A 13261-nucleotide genomic window follows, 5' to 3' on the forward strand; every position below is an offset into this window, starting at 1 on the left:
TCAGCAAGCCCAAGAGGCTCAGTGGTTTAGACCACAGCGCCACCTGCCCCATAACATACAGTTATTTGGGTAGATCACAATAAAGAAGTATAAAAACAATGTAAAAAAAAAGAAAACAAAACATACAACAATCCAATTTTACCATCATGTGAATGAATCCCATTCGCAAAATAGAACCAGCCTGAAATGACTTTTTGCTATCTTACAAAGTTTATTAAGATTTAAACTCTACTATTGGGGACCTTTATCTACAAGCCCTGCAGACTCTACACACATGGGACTCTAGTGGATCGGCTATAATTAATTATCTTACTAATACCCATGAGTTAGTGGGTGAATAACTGTCTCTGCTGTATTTCTCTGTTGTTAAATGTATGGCTAATCATCTTTCCAAAAACATGGTATTAGTTTTGTCTATACTGTAATATTAAGTCCGAACAGTATCATTCTGTTTTCTTACAACTAAATTGTGTCCTCTTAAGATCTTAAATCTACAGTTTAATGTTATCCATTTTCGAGAAGAAAAGAAAAACTTAAAAAGTTAAGCAGTGTTTTGACTATGATAACCAGTTCAAGATTTTCTGTCTCATTAGACCGACGTCTGATCCCTTCGCTCAGCTAGTAACACTTATATACAGCTTAATGACAGAAACCTGTGCAAAGGGACTTTTTCCTCAAAGCAGTATTTAATGGTTCAATTGTAAAAAGGCCATAAATTATCTGAGGTTAAATCCATTTTTTAAAAAAGCAGCTACTAAAAAAGCAGCATTTGTCCCAGTGCAAGGATAAATGTTACAAAACTACAAATCTTTAAGTGTGTCTTCCTTCCAAAGGGTATACAGTGGTGCGTGCCTTGCAAGACGAAATTAATTCGTTCCGTGAGTTTTTTCGCCTAGCGAATTTTTCGTCTTGCGAAGCACGGTGTCGGAAAAGTTTTGGAAAAGCTTCAAAAATCACCAAAAACCTCAAAAAAGGCTACCACACCGCGTTCTATGAGTTGCTCCTCGAAGTGAAGTCGCAACTGTATTAACGGTGTTAAAAAAAAGGAAACAAACTTGCAAGATGTTTTCGTCTTGCAAAGCAAGCCCACAGGGAAATTCGTCTTGCGAAGCAGCTCAAAAACCGCAAAACCCTTTCGTCTAGTGAATTTTTCGTCTTGCGAGGCATTCGTCTTGCGGGGCACCACTGTAATTGGGTCTGGATCCATTTCTTGCATTTCTTACTCTTCCTTTTTCTCGGTACAGTTTCATATTGCCAACATAAGCAAACCAGTCTCTTCTTTCTGAAACAGAACTTGAAGTAAAGCATCCCTGCTAGGCAGGCTCATTGATGGCACAATGTTTTTACTGTTGTGAGTGGCACCAACAGCTGGTAATACTGGTCAGTAGCTGAGGTCCAGAAAGGCTGAGATCAGAAGCAGTGTGATAATTGGGTTGGGCCTTCAGTCAGGCCAGGCCCTAAGGAAACTATGCAAAGGTGTCCTGTTACTGAGCTGTTGTTGTTGTTTAGTCGTTTAGTCGTGTCCGACTCTTCGTGACCCCATAGACCAGATTGTGACCCTTATTGGGTGGTGCACCAAATAGTATCCTGTTTGGTGACCATAATGTCAGGGAATTCTCTGGGACAGTGTAGGTCAGGGGTTGCCAACCTTTTTGGACTGGTGAGCACATTTTCTATTTTAAGAGAGTACTAGGGACACCAGCCACAAAAGAGCTGTTATGGATGTGTGTGGCATAACATAAAGTGGCTGCCATGGAGAGCATGACATAACACAAAATGAGAAAGACATATACTCCAACAACCCTTATGCTTACCATGGACAAGCAGTTATGTTCTGCTCATCCTGATTGTGGAGATCATAAAATATTTATTTTACACATGCACACACAAATGCTGCTGCTGTCATTTCACAGAGATCACTTAGAAGTTCAGTGTTTGGGTCGCCTGCCCAAGGGCACCTAAAAAACCTTCCATGTGCCATGGTTCCCACGTGTGTCAGATAGAATAATAGAGTTATAGCATATAATAGTTGGAAATCCAACCCCTTGCAATGCAGGAATATGCAGCTATTCTGTAGGGGAATCAAACCAGCAACCTTGGTTTGATTCTGTAGGGGAATCAAACCAGCAACCATGCTCTAACCAACTGAGCTATACAGCAATTGGCAACTCATGTGTGAGAGCTGAAAAGAAAGGGTCAATTTGCAAACAATCACCTCTTTCTCCTTCCATTCATGGAAGAAGTTGATTGACCAAATAGCCTTTAATGAACAGAAGGACAACACTGGATACAACCCATTGGAAGCTCATTAAAATGCCCTACTTTAGTGATAAGCATGCATGCTCAGTGAGATTATCTGTCACCTAAAACAGCTAGTGAATTGGTTTCAGGGTGTTTCTGATTCCATGATTATTTCAAATTAATTAACACTGCAAAGCTGTGATGCTGTTTATACTGCACATAACTAATCCCTTTTAGAGATTCCACAGCATACTGGAAAGTAGTAGGAATCAATTATTGTTTTGAAATCTTGATGTCAGTCAGCTGGCATCAACATGAAAAAGGGGAAACTCACCAAGACAATATCCCTAAAATACAAATTAGCACAGGTGGCACATCAATGTACCCTAGCTACCATACTGCTAAACCATGTATTGTCAAATAATCCCTATTTGAGGTTCATCCTGTGCTGGAGCTGGAGGAACTACTATCTGGAATTGCCTACACAGTAATAGGGGACAAAAGTTCTATAGTAGCTATGCAGTCATCATTACTCATTAGTATGACTGAAGAGACCCACTTATAGCAGAAAAGGCACTTATGCCAAGATTGTGATCAGTTTTTCATTTAATAGCTCCACATAGATTTACTACTGTCATTATTACCCTATCTTCTCTCTTAGAAATAATGTATTTTGAAAACTGGCTTTGAAAGTTAGGTGCTAATTAATTTACTTTAACCTAATTTAAGCTAAATCTGTGCAAATTATAATACAAAATGTGGTTTCATCACATGATCGCTTGGCTATGGCTAGTTTCCACATCACTTGAAAACATAGTTATTGTTTAACTCAGATTTAGTGTGAATGAGCAGTGTACTGGTGGTGCATGCTGCTCAAAAGTCTTCACTTCACTGCACTGGGAACAACAAACCAAAAGCCTTGGTATGCCATGTCACCCAAAGTGGTGCTCGTGATTTTTTTTTCTTTCCAAACAAATCAGAAGCAATAGCCAAAGTTTACTCTAAATCAGAGAAAGGTTGGAAGAAAAGTTTGAGCCACTTTTCAGAGCTGCAACCCCAATCAGAAACCACAACCTCCTCTGAACAAATAAAACATTGTTAGGGAAGTCCTGTCACTCATCTTCCATGTCATGTGAATTCTGGCCTCAAAGAAGGCTTATTTCACCCAACAAAACTTAAGTTTATCCTTAATGTTGATAACTTTGATGATTCTAAAAGCTACCTCAACCTCTGAATTGGAAAAGCTTTTTCTGCCAGATTTCTGTAAAGGCACCATAGCCGTGCCCGAAAAGGTAGAATGTATTTAATTTCATCATACAGACACAATATCTCATTCCCATTTTGTGTTTAAATAAAGGAAACACATACATAAACCATGAATACTTACCCTACTACCACAATTATAAAATCTAGTAAATTCCAGCCATTGCGGAGGTAAGCGTTAGGGTGAAAGAGAAGTCCATATGCTATTACTTTTAAAAATGCTTCCACTGTAAAAATTATGAGAAAGAGATATTCCACTCGTTCCTGCAGAAAAGACAAAAGAAAACAAGGAACAGTGTTGTTAATTCCATGTAGTATAGAAATTGCAGTAATACACCATTATGTGAAATGGAGCTGGGACTCCAAGATGGAGATGACTATCTTTTTTCACAGGACAACCATTTGGTGTGATCCTAAACTCACTAGGTCCTAAACTGGAATCTCCAGTGTGCTGCTTTCTTCCAGGTTACACCAGAGGTCTGGGCCTAGTGACAATGAAGCAGCATCTCAGTCAATATGGTGTCAAACCTTACAAATCAATGGGCCAGTCTGTTTTGTTCCCCTTCTCCTTTCTATCTTCTTGCAATGGATTTGAAATTCTGTTCTGTATCAGGAAAACACTGGTCAGACCAGTGTGAGGACTCTGACTTTCCCCATTTTAGATATGCTCACAAGCTACACACATCAGAATCACCACAGAAAAACAGTATCTATACCCATTAAACTATTCTAACTTCAAATAATGAAACAAGCTCAAAGAACAATTGTAAATTAAACTGAATATCTAACATATGGCATCTAGATCCAGCTAAACATGTTTTTAGCTAAATAGGATTTGTCATTTTATTTGTTTTTATCATCAACCAAACCACAAACAAACCATTATTATATACACATTAAAATCAGAATCCACCCCGAAATCTCATTGGATCCATTTTGCTTTCTTTTTTAACCAGCCAACTATGAAAAACCTGATGCTGAAAAACTATGTTCTGAAATTCTTTGTGTTCAATTTCCATTAATGCATTCATGTAGAGTTGTGAATAAGAGATCTGAATTGTGAACCACAGAGTCTCCATTTCAACGTTCACTTTAGCTACTAATTCAGTAGTGGCTTTTGGCAAGCCACTTCCTCTGGTTTAAAGCCCTCCCCACATCTGTAACTCTGGAGATAATAATACTGATCTACCTAATAGACAGGTACAAGGGAAAAAACACCAGTGCCCACTAATAATCAACTAGCCATCTCTCCACAAAAGCCTTTTTAAAAGCAATGTATCATTAACCAGGAAAGGCTAAACAATGAAGAAGCCAGGCAGGCCTCTCTGGGGAGAACACTCAATAACATCAGTGCCATTATAACAATAAAGGATTTTTTTTCACATAGCCGCCTGCCTAACTTCAGACTGTAGAAAGAACAATGCAGCAGAGCCCTCTCTGATGTTAATCCGAGCATGTTGGCATGTAGCACAATGTACAGCCACTAAAGTTAAACCCTAAACTGTAATTTTGGGTCAGCATTGTTATGTAACTGGTATTTAGGTGAATGTATTATAAAGTTGTATGTGGTTTATAAAATTGACATTTAACTGATAATATATTATCTGTTGTGAGGTAACTTGGAATCCTTCTCAGGCTTCTGAGACGAGGTGGCCCTGCACTGAGTGAGGGAAACCCCTTTTAGAACCTCGGGAAGAAAGCAGGTGCTGCTGACAGAGGCCCCTTAGAAATGACAGTTAGAAATGGAGAGCCTTCTGAGGGAAAATAGGAAGAGAGATTGGTGACCAGAGGTTCAGATAGGAAACAGATATTTATATAAAGTGTTTATAATAAGGACTATGGTGACAGTGTAACAAACACTGCAATAGTAGAACACTTTGGGGGAAAGAAAAGAAAAAAACATTTTAACTAGCTACTTCAATCCCAAAGCTAGGATTTATTTGCTAGGATTTATTTTACATCAGGATGTTTTGAATGTTTATTTGGTTTTCTTATAAAAATTTCCCATTTTAAAATAAACCAGTTTAAGGATCTTGCTAACCTCACATGTCTAACTACCACCTGCTAGTAAGTCATGTTTGATGGGAAGCTGTTTATTGACCCATAGTCCCTCAGAGAAGCTTGTTCACAACTACTAATCTTTTAATTTAGGAACCCCTCATAAGGTTACAATAAACTCCAGGGAACTTCCCAGAATAAAATTTGAGAACCACTGCAGTAGAAAAAATGTGAGAAAGAGGAAGCAAAATACATGTTTGAAGGAGGGAAGGAGAGAGAGATGAGAACAGCCCAATAGACTGATCTAATAACGGATTTAATTTTTAAAAATCACATTCATCACTTTAGCCTCTATAGTCAGAAACACATAGTTAAACCTTTGGCTAAGTCAGATGCTCTTCAGGCCCAGTAGAAAAGCTGCCATATTATGCATCTGTGTTCCAGTTTTAAATTGGAACCAGTGAAGGTGGTGAAGGTCCTGTGTGAGTGTCTGGAGGCAGTTGGAGGATGGATGGCGGCTATCAGATTGAGATTGAATCCTGACAAGACAGAAGTACTGTTTGGGGGGAAGAGGGAGTGGGTATGGAGGACTCTCTGGTCCTGAATGGGGTAACTGTGCCCCTGAAGGACCAGGTGTGCAGCCTGGGAGTCATTTTGGACTCACAGCTATCCATAGAGGGGAAGGTCAATTCTGTGTCCAGGGCAGCTGCCTACCAGCTCCATTTGGTACGCAGGCTGAGACCCTACCTGCCCATGGACTGTCTTGCCAGAGTGGTTCATGCTCTGGTTATCTCCTGCTTGGACTACTGCAATGTGCTCTACGTGGGGCTACTTTTGAAGGTGACCCAGAAACTACAACTAATCCAGAATGCGGCAGCTAGACTGGTTACTGGGAGTGGCCGCCAAGACCACATAACACCAGTCCTGAAAGACCTACATTGGCTCCCAGTACGTTTCCGGGCACAATTCAAAGTGTTGGTGCTGACCTTTAAAGCCCTAAATGGCCTCGGCCCAGTATACCTGAAGGAGCATCTCCAGCCCCATCGTTCAGCCTGGACACTGAGGTCCAGTGCCGAGGGCCTTCTGGCAGTTCCCTCACTGCGAGAAGCCAAGTTACAGGGAACCAGGCAGAGGGCCTTCTTGGTAGTGGCACCCACCCTATGGAATGCCCTCCCACCAGATGTCAAAGAAATAAACAACTATCTGACTTTTAGAAGACATCTGAAGGCAGTCCTGTTTAGTATTTTTTTAATATTTGATGAATTATTGTATTTTAATATTTTGCTGGAAGCTGCCCAGAGTGTCTGGGGAAACCCAGCCAGATGGGCAGGGTATAAATAATAGATGATGATGATGATGCTACAATTATCCGTGGCTGAGTGCCACTCTGTAGGCATACAGTGCTACTTTCTTTATCTGAAATAATATGAAAACAAGAAGCCATTACCTCAACTTATGTCATACATCTAAGGTTAACACACTTTCTAAGAGAAGAAGAAGAAGAAGAGTTTGGATTTGATATCCCGCCTTTCACTCCCTTTAAGGAATCTCAAAGCGGCTAACATTCTCCTTTCCCTTCCTCCCCCACAACAAACACTCTGTGAGGTGAGTGGGGCTGAGAGACTTCAGAGAAGTGTGACTGGCCCAAGGTCACCCAGCAGCTGCATGTGGAGGAGTGGAGACGCAAACCCGGTTCCCCAGATTACGAGACTACCGCTCTTAACCACTACACCACACTGGCTAAGCAGAACAATGCAAGTTAACAAAATTCCTATTATGTTCCAGAAAAAAGGCATGAAGCTATCCTTATTGTCCACCCAATTATACTATAATTTTAGCAAGATTCCACAGAAGTAGATTGGGAGCATGTTCAGTTTGATAACTAACTCTCAGGAAGCATTTAGCTCCAGGTGGTAAAATTCTTCAACTTGCAATGATCCCTGGAAATACTTCAAACACTATATAATTAATGTACAAATGCTGAGACCTAAGTACAAACATTTGGACATTTCTGAGGGCTGGTTTACAATTATGATTAAATTTCTTGCAAGATGAATAATTTTACCACCCATCACCTGGAGCTTAATACTTCCTAAGAGCTACTTTTCTAACTTAACGTGCATGCAATCTACTTCTAGGGAATCCTGCTAAAATGAACTGAAGTTGTATACCTGCAATGTATTCTTACTAGAGGCCTGCAAGAAATAGATGGTTATTTAAAATTAATACATGAAGTTCAGCCTTTCATATTCAATATTCCAAATTTAATATTCCTTTTTTGAGAAAGACAATCCCAAAACTGTAAGAGCCAAGACTGAGCCCCTGTACCTCCATTATTCAGTTTGTGTTAGCTTTCCTTCCTTGTTCATTGTCCAATTGCTCTGTTCCACTATCATATCAAAAACACAACTGATTTTAATATATTTGAATACATAATGAATCTAGGAGGATGGACTAAATGTGTGTGGGTGCAATGGATGAAAATGCCAAATCAATATACATTATAATAAATTCCAAGAAATTTACGTGTTCTACAGCATCAGATGTCACTCAGTCCATTTTGCCTGTTCAATCTGGCAAAGATTATAAGGATTCAGCTCAGGGTTGCCCTTATATTTAGGCAAAGTGAGGCAACTGCTTCAGGCTGCAAATGTTGGGGGGCGGTTTGAGGTGTTGGAGGGCAGTCTGCCCTGCGCCTCCTAAACTAGCCTATTGCTCTCAGGAAGAAACTGTCACATCCCAGTGTCAAATTATGATTCAAGCACCAGTCCAATCAACTTCAGTATGTGAAATGGGATACCTTAAGCATCAAAATGTTTTGGGTCAGTCTTGATTCTGCTTTACTGTAAGAACTTTCCAAGCCTTAACAGCCAAACCCTATAATTCTCTCCCCTATGTAGTACCATATTTCCCCCACACACCATCTTTTTAGGGACATAATAATCATCTCATCCACTGGCACATAAATTCTTCTCAGGGTTAGGAAGTACAACCATTAAAATCTGTTTCCAGTGGCCTGACCCTGTAAAAATTATCACACAGATGGTATAACACTACTTTGCAAATGTCAAAAACGTTTTCTTCTATATCACCTAATTGTAATAAACTTGGTACATATTATAATTTATGGTGGGAATGTCAGCTGGTGCAAGATTATTGGAATTTAATTTTGACAGAAATAAATATTACCAAAGAAAATATTGTCCAAAATTAATGTTAGGTTTTTGATTATACCAATGTCAAAAGGCTTGGTCTTATATATTATGTTGGCAGCATGAATAGTAATTGCAGCTCACTGGAAAACAGCCCCAAATATTACACTGGATGTTTGGTACCACTCACTCTGGAATATAGCTATAATTGAGAAGATTACACAAAATTTAAGACACCTTTTATATACAGTGGAACCTTCATTTTCAAGACAACCCTTGTCACAAGCCTGGCAAATCTGGAACAATACTTGATGATCTGATAAAGCTGTTAGTCTTTACCTGGACTTTGTTATTTTAACTCATGCGCAACTACTCATTCTATGTATCTATTTTACAGTTTAGTTTTTCATCTTTAAATATTTTCTATTATAATTGTTTTCTCTGTTTTATATACATTATAAAAGGAAATAATAATAAAAAACATTACAAAAAACCATTCTAATCCCATTTTTGCTAATCCCATTTTTAGTGCATTTTCAAGTAGTAATCTAAACCACAGAGGTTAAAAGCTGGCATGAAAATGGATTTTCTTCCCCTGAATTGGGTAATGTATGTAGGATTATAAATTTAGAGAAATATACCCTTTGACACCTATTTCCACTATAGTGATATTAAAAATCTGTGACCTCCTGACCTAAAGCTAATAGTTTCTCATATATTCTGGTGGGTTTCTGGAGAATTCTGCACACAATGTCTACTGTCTGTCATGATCATTGTTTACTTAAATTGGAGGTTGCAAAAAGTAGACAAGATCTTATTCTCTAGTGAAGAGAGAACCAAGGGTCTTGTAGCACCTTGACAGATGTACTATGCCATAAGCTTTCATGGACCAGAGTCTGCTTCATCAGATATTGAAAAGAGATTATTCTAACTGTTCTTTAAAAAACTGCTAATCTAATCTGATTGAGAAGCTGGGCAATTTCCTGAAAAACCACTGCATTAGAAGTTCCTATTGACAGGATTAAACTGGGAGCACTGTTATGAAAGCTGTTTCAATTTTGAAACAGCTTGCTTAAAATGGTGTATGTACAACTCTTGCTTAAGAGTGTGCTAATTTATGAAACATATTTGCTAATCATTGTTCTTTGGGTTTGTTAGATTTTAATGCATAACCTGAAAGTTGATTCATGTACTCCAAACAGAATCCAGCCTCCAGTTCATCCAAATAGCCTTGCTCTTTACCAGCATTTCACAAAATGCACAGGGGGAATATTGCAAATAATCAAGCCCACTGGCAACTTGTATCAGCAGCCAATTTTTCTTTTTTTAAAGAAATGAATGGCAGGCAGTGTAGCATTTTCTCCTCAGAGATAATAATCTGTAAATGGAGGAAACTGTGATATGAAAAACCTATGAAAAACATAAGTGGAAGGCTGTTTCTGGATTATGGTTATCAACAAATCCATGACATGGATATCCTTACTGTGTGAATATGTTAACCCAAGGCTGCAGTTAGCATTAATAACATTGACCTTTAGCACTATGGAGCCAGAAGTGCATACTTATAGGATCAACTCTATAAAGCAGATGTTGAGACAGATTTGTTGATATTGGGTTACTTCCAGAACATACTTCGTTGCTAAGGAGACATTTTCATTTGTGCATATACCAGCACGAGGCAGAATCTTTTATTATTTTTTATTTTAAATTGAGAGAGAATTCAGCATGTTTTCCTTTTTCTAACTAGGAAATAATTGCTATCTAATTACACATTTAGCATCACATCTAGCTGGCCCTTAGAATTAAGGAACAGGGTAGGGTGTCTCTGAGCATATTCTCACCCAAGGGATTTCTTTTCTTTAAACACACTGTATAAAGTTACATACAACTAGATATAGCTTGTTCCTTAGCTGAGACAGCTCAGAAGAGACAATGCTTTGAGTTATTACTGTTTTTCCTGAAACGGCTATGGCTACGGCTACACACACACACACACACACACACACACACACTAAGTGTGATTACATGACACCCACATTCTCAATTGTCCTAGTAAGCCAAACCAATGGTATGGGAAGATCCCATGAATAAATGCTTTAATGCCTCTTGTTAAAGGCTGCTGTCAAAGCCCTGCAAGAATTTGCCAAGGTTAGAACAACCATTTTCAGCCCTATCGAGATCACCTGCCACATCTACCATTGTTTATGGGATAGAATGTCAGATGAATTTGTTTAAATCAAATCTGCCTTGGTATGACAGCCACATCTAATAGATCATCATGGAGTGTATCATGTTTCATTCACCTCCCTAAATGACTCAAATGAGTTTGCTGCTGCTCATGCAGAGGTATTTGGGTTCACTGATGCAGTCAAATGAGATAAGCATACAAGACATAAAACATTCTGGCTCATCATTTTTATTAATTAAACTTTTAAACAACAACAAAAGTGCCCTGTGCTTTCATCTTTTCTTATTTCTGTTCTGGGTGTGTGAAGAGAATTCTGATAGAACCATTAAGTAATCTGTCCTCCTCAAAGTCTTGGTACTACTACATACATTATATATATGTATCTAAGATGTTTTAAATATACACACAAAAACACAAAGTTATGATTATGCTAAACAAATGTTTTCAAATATGTGTATCATATAGTATGACTCTGAATAGTTCCTGAATTACAAGGAGAATAAGGGTGATGCAGATGAGGTTTTCACATGCCTGAGTCAGACTGAGCCATTAACAGAGTGCCTCCAGTTGGATCAGAGATTCCATAAATCCCTGCATCACTCTGTGGGCTCCAGTGCCCACCACCCTCAATACTGCATGTTAAAGAGTTAGCTGCATTTAAAAACATACAAGTAACACAAAATCAAGCTCAAGAGAAGAGATGGTGTGCAAGAGCTTTCATTGCGACTTATAGGTCTAGGCCTTAATCAGAATGATTTCCCCTGGACACTACAATCACAGTGATTTGGAAGAAGGCTTGTGCTTGTTTTTCACATGGATCTAAGCTGTGTACTCCATCACCACCCCTTCCCGATGTAAGTCAATGGAGAGATCATGCTCCCAGGGAAACTACTGCTTATCTGCAAGAGCCCATGGGGGGAGGGGCAGATGCCTGTCCCACCACCAATGACCCTCTGGGTAACAATAATTTTGCTAGAGGGTTAAATCCCACCCCTAGTCTTTCCTGGGGATCCATACTCTTTTTCTCCAGCCCCTTATGATTTCTGTTGTAACAACCAGAAAAGGATAACATCTCTCAAATATCAACTCTGTGTTCAGGATTCCCTCAGGCACCCAGCTACAGTATATATTTTTCCAAAATTCCATATGAATCAGTATATGTGAAGGCTCTGCTTTTTATACAGTGGTACCTCGGGTTAAGAACTTAATTCATTCTGGAGGTCCGTTCTTAACCTGAAACTGTTCTTAACCTGACGTACCACTTTAGCTAATGGGGCTTCCCGTTGCTGCTGCACCGCCACGGTGCGATTTCTGTTCATATCCTGAAGCAAAGTTCTTAACCCAAGGTACTATTTCTGGGTTAGTGGATTCTGTAACCTGAAGCGTCTGTGACCTGAAGCATCTGTAACCTGAAGTACCACTGTATTCTCTCTGTCTTTTCTCAGTTATAGTGCTACTCTTCCCATGAGTAGGACAACTAACCCTATGAGTCTACAATGTATGAACTCACACTGTTAGAATTACAAAAATTTTGTAAATATGTTTCTAACATAGTAGGTTCACAGTAGGCTCAATTGGAACCATCAGATTGAAGCTTGGAATACCAAGTAGCAATCAAGAGCTGTTGTATCAGAAATTACATGGTAGTTCAGTGGTAGACCACATGCTTTGTATCCAGAAGGTCTCAGGTTTGATCTCTGGCACTGAGGCTGAGAAAGACCCTTGTCTGAAATCTTGCAGTCAGTGTACACAATACTGAGCTAGAAAGACCATGAGTCTGACTCAGTAAAAGGCAGCTGGTTCCTGTGTTGCTAGCATAAATATCACAGCAAGGTCACAATGCGATTGTAAGCCCACCTTCCTACATGACCTTCAGCTGATTTAAAAACGTGATACAAGCACATTTAAAACTGTCTTTCTAACTGTTGCTATGGCTGTCTGAAAGCGGCTCAAAATGGGCACATGTGAAACTGGTCAGAGTCTTTGTGCCAGAAGGCTTACTGTACTGAATTATCCTTTATTGATAATTCAGAAGTAGTTTTATTTATCATGTTCATGTGTATTTTATATTTTAATTTATGATTTTAATCTGTAGAGATTTTTCTCTAGCGATTGTCTCTGTGGAGCAAGCAACTGTCTTGGCAAGGGGTTATTTATAAATAAAATGTAATTTATGTTGGTTTTGGTAACCTCTCCCCTCTTGAAATCTCTAGGTTATCTTAGAACCCTAAAGCTTCATTCATTCACCCTGTACTAGGGGCATGGGTCTTTTTTCCCTCATTCCAGTGACCTTTCCATTCCATGAGTAATATAAGGACATATTTAGCATTCTGTTCATGCTGTTCCTTGCAGACAGGGGGGGGGAACAGAACTAGAAGGAGTGAAAAATGAGATGTCCTAACAGATTCACCATCACAGT

The 13261-nt window shown here is 39.1% G+C and overlaps 1 protein-coding gene across 6 annotated transcripts in view; it reads right to left on the reverse strand.

Annotated features, from left to right (window-relative positions):
* CACNA1C (calcium voltage-gated channel subunit alpha1 C) overlaps nucleotides 1-13261 on the reverse strand; it is a gene marked incomplete at its 5' end in the record, with an annotated part of 445655 nt that overhangs the window by 192437 nt on the left and 239957 nt on the right. For 3 of the 6 annotated variants that reach the window (XM_083461732.1, XM_083461734.1, XM_083461737.1), the window contains one exon: nucleotides 3629-3768. In XM_083461732.1, coding sequence (XP_083317858.1) covers nucleotides 3629-3768 — 140 coding nt within the window. Of the gene's footprint in view, nucleotides 1-3628; nucleotides 3769-4475; nucleotides 4655-5094; nucleotides 5206-5879; nucleotides 6655-13261 lie in introns of those variants that run through there. The other 3 variants (XM_083461735.1, XM_083461736.1, XM_083461733.1) reach the window with 3 other exon arrangements.

This window comes from Podarcis liolepis, assembly GCF_965112155.1.
Source record: "Podarcis liolepis genome assembly, chromosome: 10".
NCBI lineage: Eukaryota > Metazoa > Chordata > Lepidosauria > Squamata > Lacertidae > Podarcis > Podarcis liolepis.